Raw genomic sequence first — 13,514 nt, forward strand, 5'->3', positions numbered from 1 at the left:
CCCCGTCTTAATTGACTACACTGCCTTGTATTTTATCACACCTCTATCATTAGAACAATCCCCCTTTTTATCTGATCACACCTCCCAAATGTCCCCACCCCTAGCTTTGGCCACACCCCTGGGTATACCTGGGTGGTAGAAGAAGTCCTCAGTGGCTTGTATTGCCGTCAGCGCGGCCTGTTTGTGGAGGCTGTAGTGCGGAGATCGCCGTGGATCCGAGGATTCCTTGTTGATGCCTCCAGTTGCGACCTCGGTCCAGGACGTGTCGTAGAGACCACCATGGGAGCATGCCCCCCAATCACTTTCTGGGTCGGCAGCTGCGTGAGAATCGAGTTGACATATCAGAATAAATGTTCAATTTGGGGAGTCGAGTAGGAGCACCCCAGTGACCTGGGTTCGAATCCTACCAAGGCGTGACAGTGGATTGGAGACGTTTCCTCCCACCTGTGGTTGAAATGTTCTTCGATTTCTGCTATTCTTAATTGTATAGGCTTAAAACGAAAATGTCCCGTTGACGTCATTAATTTGCAAGCAAATAGCAATTGCTTGAAGTGTGATTCTTGCGTTAATTTCATTTAATTATAGTATCTTGATGCATAATAAGTATAGGTTAGTATAGGTAGAAGTATAGGTTCAGTGGGACCGTTAATATTTCTTGTCAAAAGAGATAAATCGTTTCTGTCATGGTGGTACACATGTTTCCGTACTTTGCTAAACAGACTCTGATGAGAAGTGATCCACATATGGTATATGTTTGTGCAAAGGTTCCCCTATACTAGCCAAATTACTGGGGGGGGGGGGGGGGTTGATGCGATAAATAGCAACCACTTCGCGACCAAGTTTTCTTGTTTACTTCTGATTATGAAGCACAATCTAAAATACAAGCACAAAATCTAACAATTACATCCAACTAGAACGGAAAAGCCATTGCAAATTGCTTACAATTGAAAAGCATAATTGCACGTCGATATAAGTAATTTAAAAAAAATAGGATTTTGACTTTAGAATTTTGCGGATAGAAACACGAAAAGCATTTAGTATTCAAAGGGAAAATACAACATTTGCAAACATCAAAACATAAAACTACCAAATCATTTTGAAATACCTTGCTGGACTGTTAGTGAATGACAGTGTAAAGCATCCTGTAAAATCATGGCACCTGGTATACTGTCATTTTCAAGAAAAGTGGTATTTTTGTATCAATTTCCAACGCTGATCGGCCGATCAGCGTTGGAAAAAACTGGCTTTTTTTTCAAATACTGGCCCCAATTGACCATCGCGCTTGTTTGCAATTGATTACACACCTATGAACGGGTACAAGCCAGCTAGACTGGTTCCCTGACCTTACAATTCCCCAATACATGTAAACTGCTCTGTTTCTTCTTAAATGGAGTCAGGGAACCAGACTACAGGAAAATGATTGTTTTTCTTGGTTTTTATAGCATTTTCGAACCCAAAACCTCAAAAAAGTCAGTGTAACTATATTTGCTATATATTTCCAACCCCCCAATTCCATCCATTTCTGAAAATTTCAGCAAAAGCAAATGATGTATATTCCCTTCAAGCATTCTTGAATGAAATTATATCTTATTTGGGCCGTGAGGAATAAGGCACGTGATTTTTTACCTGGCTTTGTCACATCCTGCCCGCTTCTGTAGCCGCTGGTAAGGTAGTGAACGTAGGGGCGAAGGTTGTCAGAGCAATCTTGCAGTTCGGGACTGTCGAAAAAAATATGGGGAATCGAGAACAAGAAACGAAAAGAACTTTTACAATGTTCCCAATGATTATATCACATTTACAGTTTTCTTTTTATCGGGTCAGTTCATTCATGAATTAATTTGAGGAAGTTTTTTCACATCTTATGACGTATGACTTTGAGCTATAATTGCATAGCCAGTAGCGGATCGGGGAGGGGGAGGGTTGTTAACACCCCCCCCCATTCAACCGCTGATTGTTTTTATTATACTAGTAAAGTGGGGCCAACAAACGATGAAATTTGACAAATAAATTGCTATTTCGTCACCGTTTTCACGAAGAGGCGAATTTAGTATTTTACTGTCTGAACAAACTTTCAAGATAATCGCGTTTAAAGTTGGTCCTTTTTTTCATTTGACAATTTGAAATTTAAAGATGCATAAAATATGCAAGATTTAGGTATGAAAGGAAAGAAGAGCTTCTAATCTTCCTGAATGTAGCAAACTTTAAGAAAAATAGGTGATTAGTTTTGCAGAATTAATCAACTAAGAGAAGTGTCTGTTCATGAAAACGAAAAAAGGCCAATTAGCAAATTCGCCCCTTCGTGAAAACGCTAAAGTGACTACACGCAGATTTCGCCCTTCTGCGGTTTGAGTCAATGCATTTATTGTACAGTACGCGCGGATTCTGCCCCACTGCGCACGCGCATGGAATTCGCCCCTTCGTGATATACGCGCTATTATAATTTATTACAATGTATTTATTTACTGAAAATTTAAATACCATAGAGTGCGGAAATTCGCCCTTTCGTGAAAACGCAAAACGGCACTTTTGGCAAATTTGCCCATTCGTTAATTAGGTTAATTAAGATTTTAATTAATTTTTTGAAAGTATAGCCTCACCAGGTTGTAGATATTGATATCTTTATTCATTTTCACCAATTTTTTTTCTCGAAAAACAGACGATTTTCATGAAATTCGCCCCTTCGTGAAAACGGTGACGATTTGTTTCTCAAATTTCCTGAGGAATGGGGGAAGGGCAATGCCCCCTGACCCCCTATAACGAGGGCATGCTTTCACTCAAATATCAAACACCCCCTCCCCGTCTGAATGCGTTTCCTAATAGCTATAGATCCACCCCTGATATAAGAATGTTGGCTTTTAAAAAAACAAAAAGTGTTTGCAGTATATAAAGCTTTCACATTGTAATCTAATACTCGCAAACCTCGTTCTGGTTTTCATGAATCACTGATACGTTTGACATAATCCAAAGCACCGTTCTTTTAGCGAATTTGAAGCACTCATCTTTTTCGGCTCATTTTTCGTTGGCGTTTCACGGACGACTTACCGTGCAATGTTTCCGGCACAGTTTTGACACATGCCTTCGCTCTCCGGGCTTTGGCGCAAAGACAGCGGATCAAGTATACCTAGAAAAGAAAATTGAAAAAAATGTTAAAAGGATTATTGAAATACATCTTTTAAAAGCGGTTCTTCCCCAAGAGAATGCTTTAAAAGATCAAACTATTGATATCATTCAACAAAGATATTTCTTAAACAAAGACATTGACTAAATGGGGAGCCGCCAACACAAGACTGCGCGATAGCTTAGTTAATGAAGCCGGAACGGTAATCCGGAGGTCGCAGGGTCAAACCCCGCTCTGAGTGCGTTCGATTACTTCCCCCGGCTTACTCGCGCCTGGCTCCTCGCGTGATGACAGACATGCGCAGCGAAGCTAAATAAACGAACGGTTTTGGGTAAAGTTTCGTGCAAGAGCTGAGAAGTTGTACTTTGACATGACACTGTGGGCTGCATCCGAATCAACAGCTAGGTCTAGGTCCGCGCCCATTGAAAATACGCGGGGACGCGCTGACAATAATACGTAGCCGTAGCTCCAGAAGCACGTTTCGGACACGGCCTGAGGCGCCCGCCGGACGTCACGTTGGCAGCCATGTTTATTGCATGGCCTTATGGGATACTTACCCAAATAACCGGCTCGGCGAGTCGGTTACTTGGGCCAGGCTCGAGTAAGCACGAGAACTCACGTGAGAGGTAAATCGAACGCTGTCGCGCTTGCACGAGTAAAGCGCGGGGGAAGTAATCGAACGCACTCTCTATATACTAGTCAATTTCTTTATTCAACCTTATTTCAGTGGGAAACGCGATTTACATGTATCTCATTTTCCGCGTTCCATGCCATTTCCTTTAATCCCTCTCGCCAAGAGGCCGTGCATGATTTTATTTAAAAAAAGCTATTGAAAGTAAGGTTTGCTAGTTTTGGAGAAGCACCATGTGGCGAAGATACGCATACCGCTTGCTTTTCCCCCTCGCAATCACTTCGGTCATAGACGTCCTAAGTACATAAACTGTTTGCCAATCGAAATTCAACATTAGGTCAAAGCAGATCCGAATCATCTGGCATCATAACACGGATCTAGATTACAATCAGTCGATATTGAAAGAATTTTGGTCCCGTGTCACATCCGGGTCATCTGGCGTGTGATCTGCTTTAAGGATACTTTAATTGTTTGTGTATTGCTGTTACTTTTGCTATTCACGAAACTGGACTATACATACATCATTCAGTGTGCTCAAGTGTTGCTATGCAAAATTTGCTAATCATTTGTCTTGATTATGGCAATAAATGTGTGCTTAGCCGGTTATAAACACTATGTTTAAGACCGGTTGGAGTCTGGGTGCTGATAATTACCCGAGTCGAAAGCGAGGGTAATTATTATTACTTACATGTATTTAAGCTGCACAGAAAAATGATGATCAACATGTCATCTTTCATTTTCTTTTTATTTTTTGTTATGTTGACCATTGACTTTTCGAGAAATTCTCGCCCAAAGAAAACGACCCCTTTTTTCGCCTCAGCGGAACGGAAGCCATCTTGAAAAATCGATCCCTCCACAGCTACTTTGAAGCTCAGAATGCCCCCCCCCCCACTTTTATTTGCAATTGCTGTAATCGACTGATGACCGACGGCTCCCAAACGATTTGGGACCATCTGCTGCGGATCAGCCCTTGTTGACACCTTTAAAATACTTTTGCACCCCTTCCCCATAGATTCCGCCCACTCAAAAGCCCCTGCCGCTGCATGCGCAGAGCGGCAATGTTTGATATTTTCTATAGGGTGCACCCTTGCAATTCCCATAGAAAACTAGTGCTAAATGCCCATACTTCAAAATTCTTCTAAAAAATACTCAGTCAGAACTCTTGCATGTATTTAAGCTACACGGAAAAATGATGATCAACATGTCATCTTTCATTTTCTTTTCATTTTTTGGTGGGTTGACCATTGACTATTCGAGGAATTCTCACTCAACGAAGATGACCCCTATTTTCCCCAAAGCGGAACGGTAGCCATCTTGAAAACGATCCCTCCACAACATGGCAAAATAGCGCCACTTTCGTGCCCAATTGTATCCAAAATGCTCAGAATTGGAAGCTCCAAGTCCGGGCCAGAGGTTCATTGCCATATCTCTTCAATTGCCCAATGTTATGGCTCTCAGAACTTTCTAATGTAGACTATTTTGAGAGTATAACTTTAAATCATGAGCTCAGCGGATGGATTTTTGGCCTATTTACCGGTGTGCACCCTTTAAGACCTTATTCACAAGGAAGCCATTTTGGTCGTGTTCCCTGAATGCATTTTGAACTGTTGAAATGGGACAGTGTCAGACTATTTATGCATTCTAGCCTCACTTTAAAAAAGAATTAAATGTGGTTTAAAACACTTACGAGGGGTATGTTTAAAGCTATAGTCCATCATTTGCAGCCATCCGAAAAGTAACTGGCGTAAGTATTGTTGAAAAACATCCTTGGTTGAAAGATAGTAAGGGGACTAAACTCCCTGTGAAATCATTCTTTCTAGCAAGCTGTCATTTCGAAGAAATCAACAAAAGAAGGCCTTTCCAACGGTGCGTCTAAAGACGCACTGTAGGAAAATTTAAATTAGTAGTTCGTTTTGTTATTCGGCGAAGCGCGCGTAAGCATTGGCACGACGCACACGCGCGCGCGGTTGCTATAATTCGTCGGATCAGAGCGCGACATCGCGTATGAGCTGCAATCGGCTCAGTGATGTCTTCAAAACATGAATCAGCAACTTTTGATCTGAAATTGAGATCCTAGAATGCTGTTTTTTCCCCAGAATATACAGCTGAAGCTGAGATGAAACTTCATCGGGTTAGTTGTTCAGTATCCTTCATTAGATTTTGAACAATTTTGTTGCTTCAAACGAACAAAATGCACAAATTACAAATGATGGACTATATCTTTAATCACAAATTTTATATAATTTATCAGATCAGACTGGTATTAATGTAATTAAATTTATGTCATTGCTTTCGTTTCTCTTCGCAAGATCATTGACGTCCTAAGTACATAAATTGATTGCCAATCGAAATTCAACATAAGGTCAAAGCAAATCCGGGTCATCTGGCATCATAACACGGATCTAGATTACAATCAGTCGATATCGAAAGAATCTTGGTCCCGTGTCACATCCGGGCAATCTGGCATGTGATCTGCTTTAAAGGGAAGATACAACATTTGCAAACATCGAAACACGAAATGATCAAATTATCACACAAAATTAAACTGGATTGTTAGGGAATGACTGTTTAAAGCATCCTGTAAAATCGTGGCTCCCGGCGTGCTGAAATTTTCAAGAAAACTTCTATTTTTCTGGCTTTTCTTCAAAAACTGCTCCAAATTATTCATATTTAGTTATTCTGCACTTTCTTTGCAATTGATTACACACTTGTGAATGGGTATGAGCCTGCTAGACAGATTCGTTGACCCTACGATTTCCCAAAGTCTACAAGTTGCTCCATTTCATCTTAAGTGGGGTCAGGGAACCAGACTACAAGAACCTGGTTAGTTTTCTTGGATTTTCCAGCATCTCCAAACCCAAAACGTGAAGCAAGTCAGTTTAACAATATTTTCTGTAACACACTTATCCTCCAGATCCATTTATTTCTGAAAATTACAGCAAAAGCAAATGTTGTACATTCCCTTTAAGGATACTTTAATTGTTTGTGTTTTGCTGTTACTTTTGCTATTCACGAAACTGGACTATACATACATACAACATTCAGTGTGCTCAAGTATTGCTATGCAAAATTTGCAAATCGCTTGTCCTGATTAAGGCAATAAATGTGTGCTTGGCGGGTTTAAGCATTATGTTTAAGACCGGTTGGAGTGTGGATGCTGATAATTACCCGTGTTGAAAGCGAGGGTAATTATTAGCATCCAGACTCCAATTAAAAATAAAAACTTTTCGGTCCAAAAGTCAAAACAAGTAAAAAATAAATTTTCAACGATTTTGTTCAACAATTTTACGAGAAGTCGTAAACAATTCCTTATGGGTGCACCCTTGCATTAAAATTCCCATAGACACCGGGGCTAAATGCCCATACTTCAAAATTCTTTTAAAAATACTCATAATTTTTACATGTTTTTAAGCTGCACAGAAAAATGATGATCAACATGTCATCTATCATTTTCTTTTCATTTTTTGGTGGGTTGACCATTGACTTTTCGAGGAATTCTCACTCTACGAAGATGACCCCTATTTTCCCCAAAGCGGAACGGTAGCCATCTTGAAAATCGATCCCTCCACAACAAGGCAAAATAGCGCCACTTTCGAGCCCAATTGTATCCAAAATGCTCAAAATTGGAAGCCCCCAGTCCGGGCCAGAGGTTCATTGCCATATCTCTTCAATTGTCTAATGTTATGGCTCTCAGAACTCTCTAATATAGAATAACTTTTATTCATGAGCTCGGCGGATGGATTTAGGCCTATTTACCGGTGTGCACCCTTTAGGACTTTATTCTCGAGAAGCCATTTTTGTCGTGTTCCATGAATGTATTTTATAAATTGTGAACTGTTGAATGGGATAGTGCCAGACTTTTTTTATGCATTCTAGTATCACTTTGAAAAAAAATGTGGCTTAAAACACGAGGGTATGTTTAATCACAATTTTTATTATTAATTGTTACGTATTAAATTTTTAATTTATCAGAGCAGACTGGTATTAATGTAATTAACTTTTTGTCGTAGCTATCGTTTCTCTGTACAAGTTCCAAAAATGAAGATTGTATCTCGCTTTCAATCCAATATGGCCGTTCGTGAATAAAGCCCATATGGAGATTGGCGCGTGTGTTGCGCGTACTGCGCGATGTGGTGCGCAGAACGCAGCTGTGCCGGTGTATTGTGAATTTAGGGCTATGAAATACTGACTTACTGGTAGTATTGCGCATACCTACGTAAGGATGGTGAACGTTTAACCAATAAAACACCGGATTGCATAGGAGTCCAAATTTCATGCGACACTGGAAAAGTGTTTAAGACTAGCCGTGGTCTCTTTAAACCGTTTAAAACCGGCCACATGGCGTGCTATCGACCTATTGGAATGGATAAACTGTCTTAATTATCTATGAATAGAGTTTTAATGGCTAAATATAGGCATAATCAAAGGTCAGGATGACAGGAAGTGCACGCAATGGACTACATGTATGGGGGAAAAGGGGGAAAACCCCGTTTGATAACATCAATGACCATCATGCGTGTATGATCCGTGATTACATCCGGTTCTTAACAATTTGGGCATGGAAAACGCGTTTACGAGCACAAATGGGCGCATGCTCTTAAAGTTGCTCCTTTAAAGCAAAAAAAAAAAAGTTATATAATAAGAGGAAAAGTGCGTTTTGGCATTTGCTTCGGAACCACAGCGTGCCGTGGGTGGAAACGCTTCCGGGTATATCCCCTGACCCAGCCCCCCCCCTTCAAAAACAAATTGGTCGACGGATGCATAGTGTTTGGAAAGTTTTTTTCAACGATCGCTCGGCTAAGTAAAGGTATGGGAGAGCTAAGCAAAAAATCGTTTTGCCACCAGTCCTTTTCTTTAAAAAATCTTCCTCGAAGCTGGTCGATTCGTAGATTTTAACCTGCTGCCAAAACTTGCAGATACGCAATGACAATGTTTTCCTTGCAAACAAAACGCGTTGTGGGTTTCAACCCGTGTGTTATGAGTGGTTTAACACGCCATTCCTTGCCTTCGTATCGGAGTAAAGAAAGATGAAACTCTTACCTAGTTCACTGGAGGTGAAGATTTCATCGGGATCCTCGTTAAGCCATCGGTGCAGCTCGATCCAGTTGGTGTTGGAGTAGAAGCTCTGAGCCATGTGCAGTAACTGGCCACAGTACTGGCGCGCCACATCGTAGTCAGGCGTGCTCTCGTCTCCCGCCAGAAGGAGGGTCAGCATGGTGTCCTGGATGCCCATCATCTTGCGGTTACCTTGGGGTGGGGGATGTTCGAAGACGGGACACTTTCTTTTGTTCACAAGCATTCAGTCACGACGTTTTATATTGGCGGCCATGAAGCTGCATAAACTACATGCAAGCTATATAGGTTGGCAACAGTTTTGCCAACAACCTGCTAAATCAGGCCTCTACGCTTCACTTCTACAGCATAACCACCCTTCAGAATCCCTGAGCCTCCTGACGACTGGCAGAGCGTACTGTCCGAAACAAGTTTCCCCGGTTCTTTTCAGAACCTCACAAACTCACAAAAGAGATTTGTAACATGGTGCTACCATTAAAACCAAGAACAAACAAATAAGCTATTAACGCTTTCTTATTTGACCTCCAAGGGATGACTAAACGTTCGAAAGTGCGGGTAACATCCTTACGATATATTTGGGTTGACTTCAGCACGGATCCTACAACGACTCGGCCAAACTCCTGGTTAAACGCGTGATAACGGCTCGTAATGGTGGCAAGCTGCGCGCGGCGGCTTTCAGATTTGCAGGGCTGTGCGCCCGGTATGGTGTCGAAGTCTGTCAAGCCAGCTAATTATTTTTTTGGAATATTTATGAGTCTACGTTTTTTGGTCTTTATTATTGAATTGCGATAAATGATAACTACATAACCATGGTAATGCCGAGCACAATATCTTTAGCTTTTAAATGAACAATGAAATGTCGCTTTTGTTTCATCGGCGCGGTTCAAGATCACATCTCTCTTAAACTTTTTAAAGAAAGCCTATATTATTAATTTCGATGTTTTCCTCGAAATTTGACGTTTATTTCCCAGGTAAATACTTCATCTATGACGACAAAAACTGTACAATACCATCTGCTATATCCCGAAGTATTTTCTTTTTATTTTGGAACAATTATATCTTACATAAAGAGTAGTTTTGCTTACAGTTTGTGAATATATCCGTTTTAGATGTCATGCAAAACCCCGACACAATGGTATACCTGGAAAATTCGCGATTACGCGCCAACGTATGCCCGCTATCACGCATCTAAACCAATTAAGGCAAGTACGCTCAGTGCATTTTACTAGAGCTATTAAAAAACAGTCGTTTATATTTTTTTAAGCTGTCACGCTTTTTGGTTTTCACTGAAATCACGGATCCTACACACGATCCGTGATTTCAGTGAAAACAAAAAAGCGTGACAGCTTAAAAAAATCCTGCCTTTATTTTTCTTAGGTTGGGGTGGGGTGGGGTAGTTGGGCGTAACGGGAACAATAGGTTTTTCTTTCGGGGGTGGTACAATGGAGTGTTTCATAAGTCCCTGGACTTCTAACATCTTCCTCATAACTTCTGTAATTTTAGTCTCTGTTTTAAAAGTATATACAATATACATTATATGTATGTAGAACATACATATAATGCAACTGCCTAATTTCACGGTGCATGTGTTACTTTTGTAAATGCACAAGATTGAATTCCTGAGCGGGACTGAAATCTAAAGCTCACCAAATTAAATGCACAAACTAATTAATTTGCTGTCTACTTTTTACAGGTAAATATAAAATACCCTGAAATATTTTGAGCTTTCGCTAAGAAGATGAACCAAGTGTGAAAACGCTTGCCCGTGTTTATGCGGATTTGAATGAACATTTTGTTTGATTGAATGCTCAGGGTGCGAAATTGGACGGGAAAACCTATATTATGGAGAACTGTGTACGCAATGTCAAATTTGGGATGGGCGCACGCCCAGTTGGAATACCGAAAAGATTTGATGGCGTGATGATTAAGATAATTATTATTACGGGGAATGGTACCTTTGGGGACATTCCCATAGGGTAGTGCTCAAAATGTTTCCAACTTTAATGACCCCTAACCCCAATTTTCCCTTATCCTACCCAACAAATGTTGGTTTATATCATTTAGGTTATGGACCACGAGCAATAGATCTAGCCTATTTGCGACATTAAAATGTTGCCTCTACCTAGGAGTTGTGACATTTCGGGACACATTGAAATGTCTCCCTTATGTTCGGTGTCTCCCTATGGTATAACCTTTTAACCTCTAACAAAAAAATGTCTCCTTACATTAACAGGAATTCTGAACACTGTTTCTGCGCTTTGCTGGACTTTTTATAGGGACATTAAGGGGTCACAATTATTAGGCCTATCATACAGAACAACGTAAACTTTAAGAATTCTTAGTTGATTTTTAAAACATGACATTTGTGAATATGATCAATCAAAAATACTGCATGATAAATGGTCAGCATTGGCTATTTTGGTGAAAATCAAAAGAGGTGGTTTTCATGAATGAAAGGTTTTCGGAAACACCATGTGGGAATAATTTCTCAAACTAAGAGAATGGTTCTGAAAAGAACCAGAGGTATGAACTCGACGTTCCAGTCAGTATGTTCTGACCGTCTTCAGGAGAGCGCCTAAAGTCTAAGAAAGTAAACACATAGGTACCAAATGCGAAATCGATTAAGTGTGAAGTTGCATCCTGTGTGGATGCCAAGTAGCTCGGAGCCTAGAGCAAGCTTGGTGTGCCCACTTAAGTGGAACAGTAGGGCTGCAGTCTCAGTAGAGGGAGGACCTATGGTGTATATAGGAGAACCAACAGTCTGAGGTGATAACAAAAGAACCTAGGTTGTTTTCATGTTATCAATTACCAGCTATGAATTTAGGTCGAAAGGTGAAGGTGCAGGCTTGATGGGGGCTGGGGCTCGTTTGAATCATACAAAGATACTGAAAGCTGGTTAATATCGATAGCAACGTATATAAAGGTTTATACGTACCATTGTCAATTTGGTTTCCGTTAAAGTGCCAGACTGCCCTGTGCGAGTATTTGTTAGATATCTGAATGTTCGCGTCCAGTATGGCTTTGATGACTCGTTCAAATTTGGTGGAGTATACACAATCTAGCACAAAAACAGCCAAGGATACATAACAAGACGTTAGAATAAAGCCACGTATGAACATGCGTTTCAGAAGACTGTTCGTGTCACTGTAAAAATGAAAACAATTTAATCGACGTTTCGGTGCCAATTGGGATTACTATAAATGCAAAGTCGTTTTAGATGCTTTCAGCTTTACAGTAAAGAGTATTTGCAAAAAAAGTATTTTCATTTTATTAAATTTCAATGGCTCTGAACTCTGAACCCTAACTCTGTGCATTGCTCTAAAAAAAACATTGTTTGTATGGTTTACAAGTTAAGGAACTATTGTGATAAAGAGTCAAACATATTCATTGTTTGTCAGTTAGGCATTCCCAACAACCGTTCTTGTTGTTAAGTCAGCTAAACATCCTGAGAAATTGACAGATTCGAAAAGTGAAGTGACTGTGGACAGTAGGTATTCGTACGTCGAGCTAATATCACAGTGTTAGTTTTCTTAGAATCACGCGTTTCTTTCATAGTTATTAGTCATCTCAAAATTATCGGATATCCACGAACTTCTCTTGAGTTGAACTATATCCGCCGTGCAAAGCCCCAAAATATCATTTACATGGCTATATGACTGTGTGTGCATGGGTCTTACCTCCGTAGTGCCTCTGAAACAACCGCGAAGGAGTCAAGGGATTGAGTCCCGTAAGATCGCCCTTACGGTACCGATCCGGATTGGTATCTTCGAAGTACCTCGCCACGGCACGCACGATGCCCTGCGCCGTGATGTCCGTGAGGGTGTAGTCGGTCACGGGTAGCGAAACGCCGGCGTTGCTTGGCAGGAACGCCCCGCTCTGGCGCACCAGGCAAGTGGCCACAAGGACCCACAAGACATGCATCGTCGTCGCGGTGAGCTGCCTCATTTCAGCGTCGTAGGTTGGTTATAAAGAGCCACACTTCCCGAAAACGCTCAATGTTGAAAATGGACCCGAGAAACGAAACAGCCGACCCATTGTTCTTGCCATCACATGTCAACCACCATAAACAAACACAGCTAGGGAATGTTTTTTCACGTTTTCCTTCCTCATCCATTGGCACTATAGCTGCCTTTGGAGGATTGAGGTTACGTGGCAGATGTGCGTTACTGCTTTCGTAGGATGCACTTCATGAAGGTCTTGGGCTGAACCTTGTGTTGTTTTTGCTCTGCCAAGCATTAATATAGACCTGGATTATGCTTGAAATCATCCATACTGCTCCAGGATTTCACTGGAGCCTCAACATATTGACAGTCGTGCACTGCCGCAGGATTTTGCATGACTCAGGGAGCGGTCACACTCCGGGACCATATTCAAGAACTAATGGTAATTTGCAGGATTGAGGCTACATAAGATCATTGGCAGGTTTATCCAAACACGTAACTGACGCTGGAAATAGGGATTGTAAATGGGGGAGCAAATGGGGAAGTTAATAAACTCCCCGTGAAATTATTCTTCATTAATGCTGCATTACAGGAACAGGAACAGGAACGCTATAGCAATGCACAAGCAATGCACAACCAATGATGCAATACATGAACGCTATAGCAATGCACAGACCAATGCTGCAATACAGGAACACTACAGCAATGCACAACCAATGCTGCAATACAGGAACGCAAAAGCAATGCACAG

The 13,514-nt window shown here is 41.1% G+C and overlaps 1 protein-coding gene across 1 annotated transcript in view; it reads right to left on the reverse strand.

The window, feature by feature from the left end:
- The window catches only part of LOC119742059 (von Willebrand factor A domain-containing protein 7-like), a 29,488-nt gene extending 16,481 nt beyond the window's left edge, over positions 1-13,007 (reverse strand). The window contains exons 1-6 of the mRNA XM_038218075.1: positions 12,500-13,007; positions 11,758-11,880; positions 8,790-8,996; positions 3,043-3,121; positions 1,627-1,718; positions 129-317 (exon numbers count right to left, since the gene is read on the reverse strand). Of these exons, the coding sequence (XP_038074003.1) occupies positions 129-317; positions 1,627-1,718; positions 3,043-3,121; positions 8,790-8,996; positions 11,758-11,880; positions 12,500-12,767 (958 nt within the window). The 5' untranslated portion in view covers positions 12,768-13,007. The remainder of the gene's footprint in view (positions 1-128; positions 318-1,626; positions 1,719-3,042; positions 3,122-8,789; positions 8,997-11,757; positions 11,881-12,499) is intronic.
- Positions 13,008-13,514: the final 507 nt, after the last annotated feature.

Source organism: Patiria miniata, unplaced genomic scaffold (assembly GCF_015706575.1).
Source record: "Patiria miniata isolate m_02_andy unplaced genomic scaffold, ASM1570657v1 HiC_scaffold_5, whole genome shotgun sequence".
NCBI classification, from domain to species: domain Eukaryota; kingdom Metazoa; phylum Echinodermata; class Asteroidea; order Valvatida; family Asterinidae; genus Patiria; species Patiria miniata.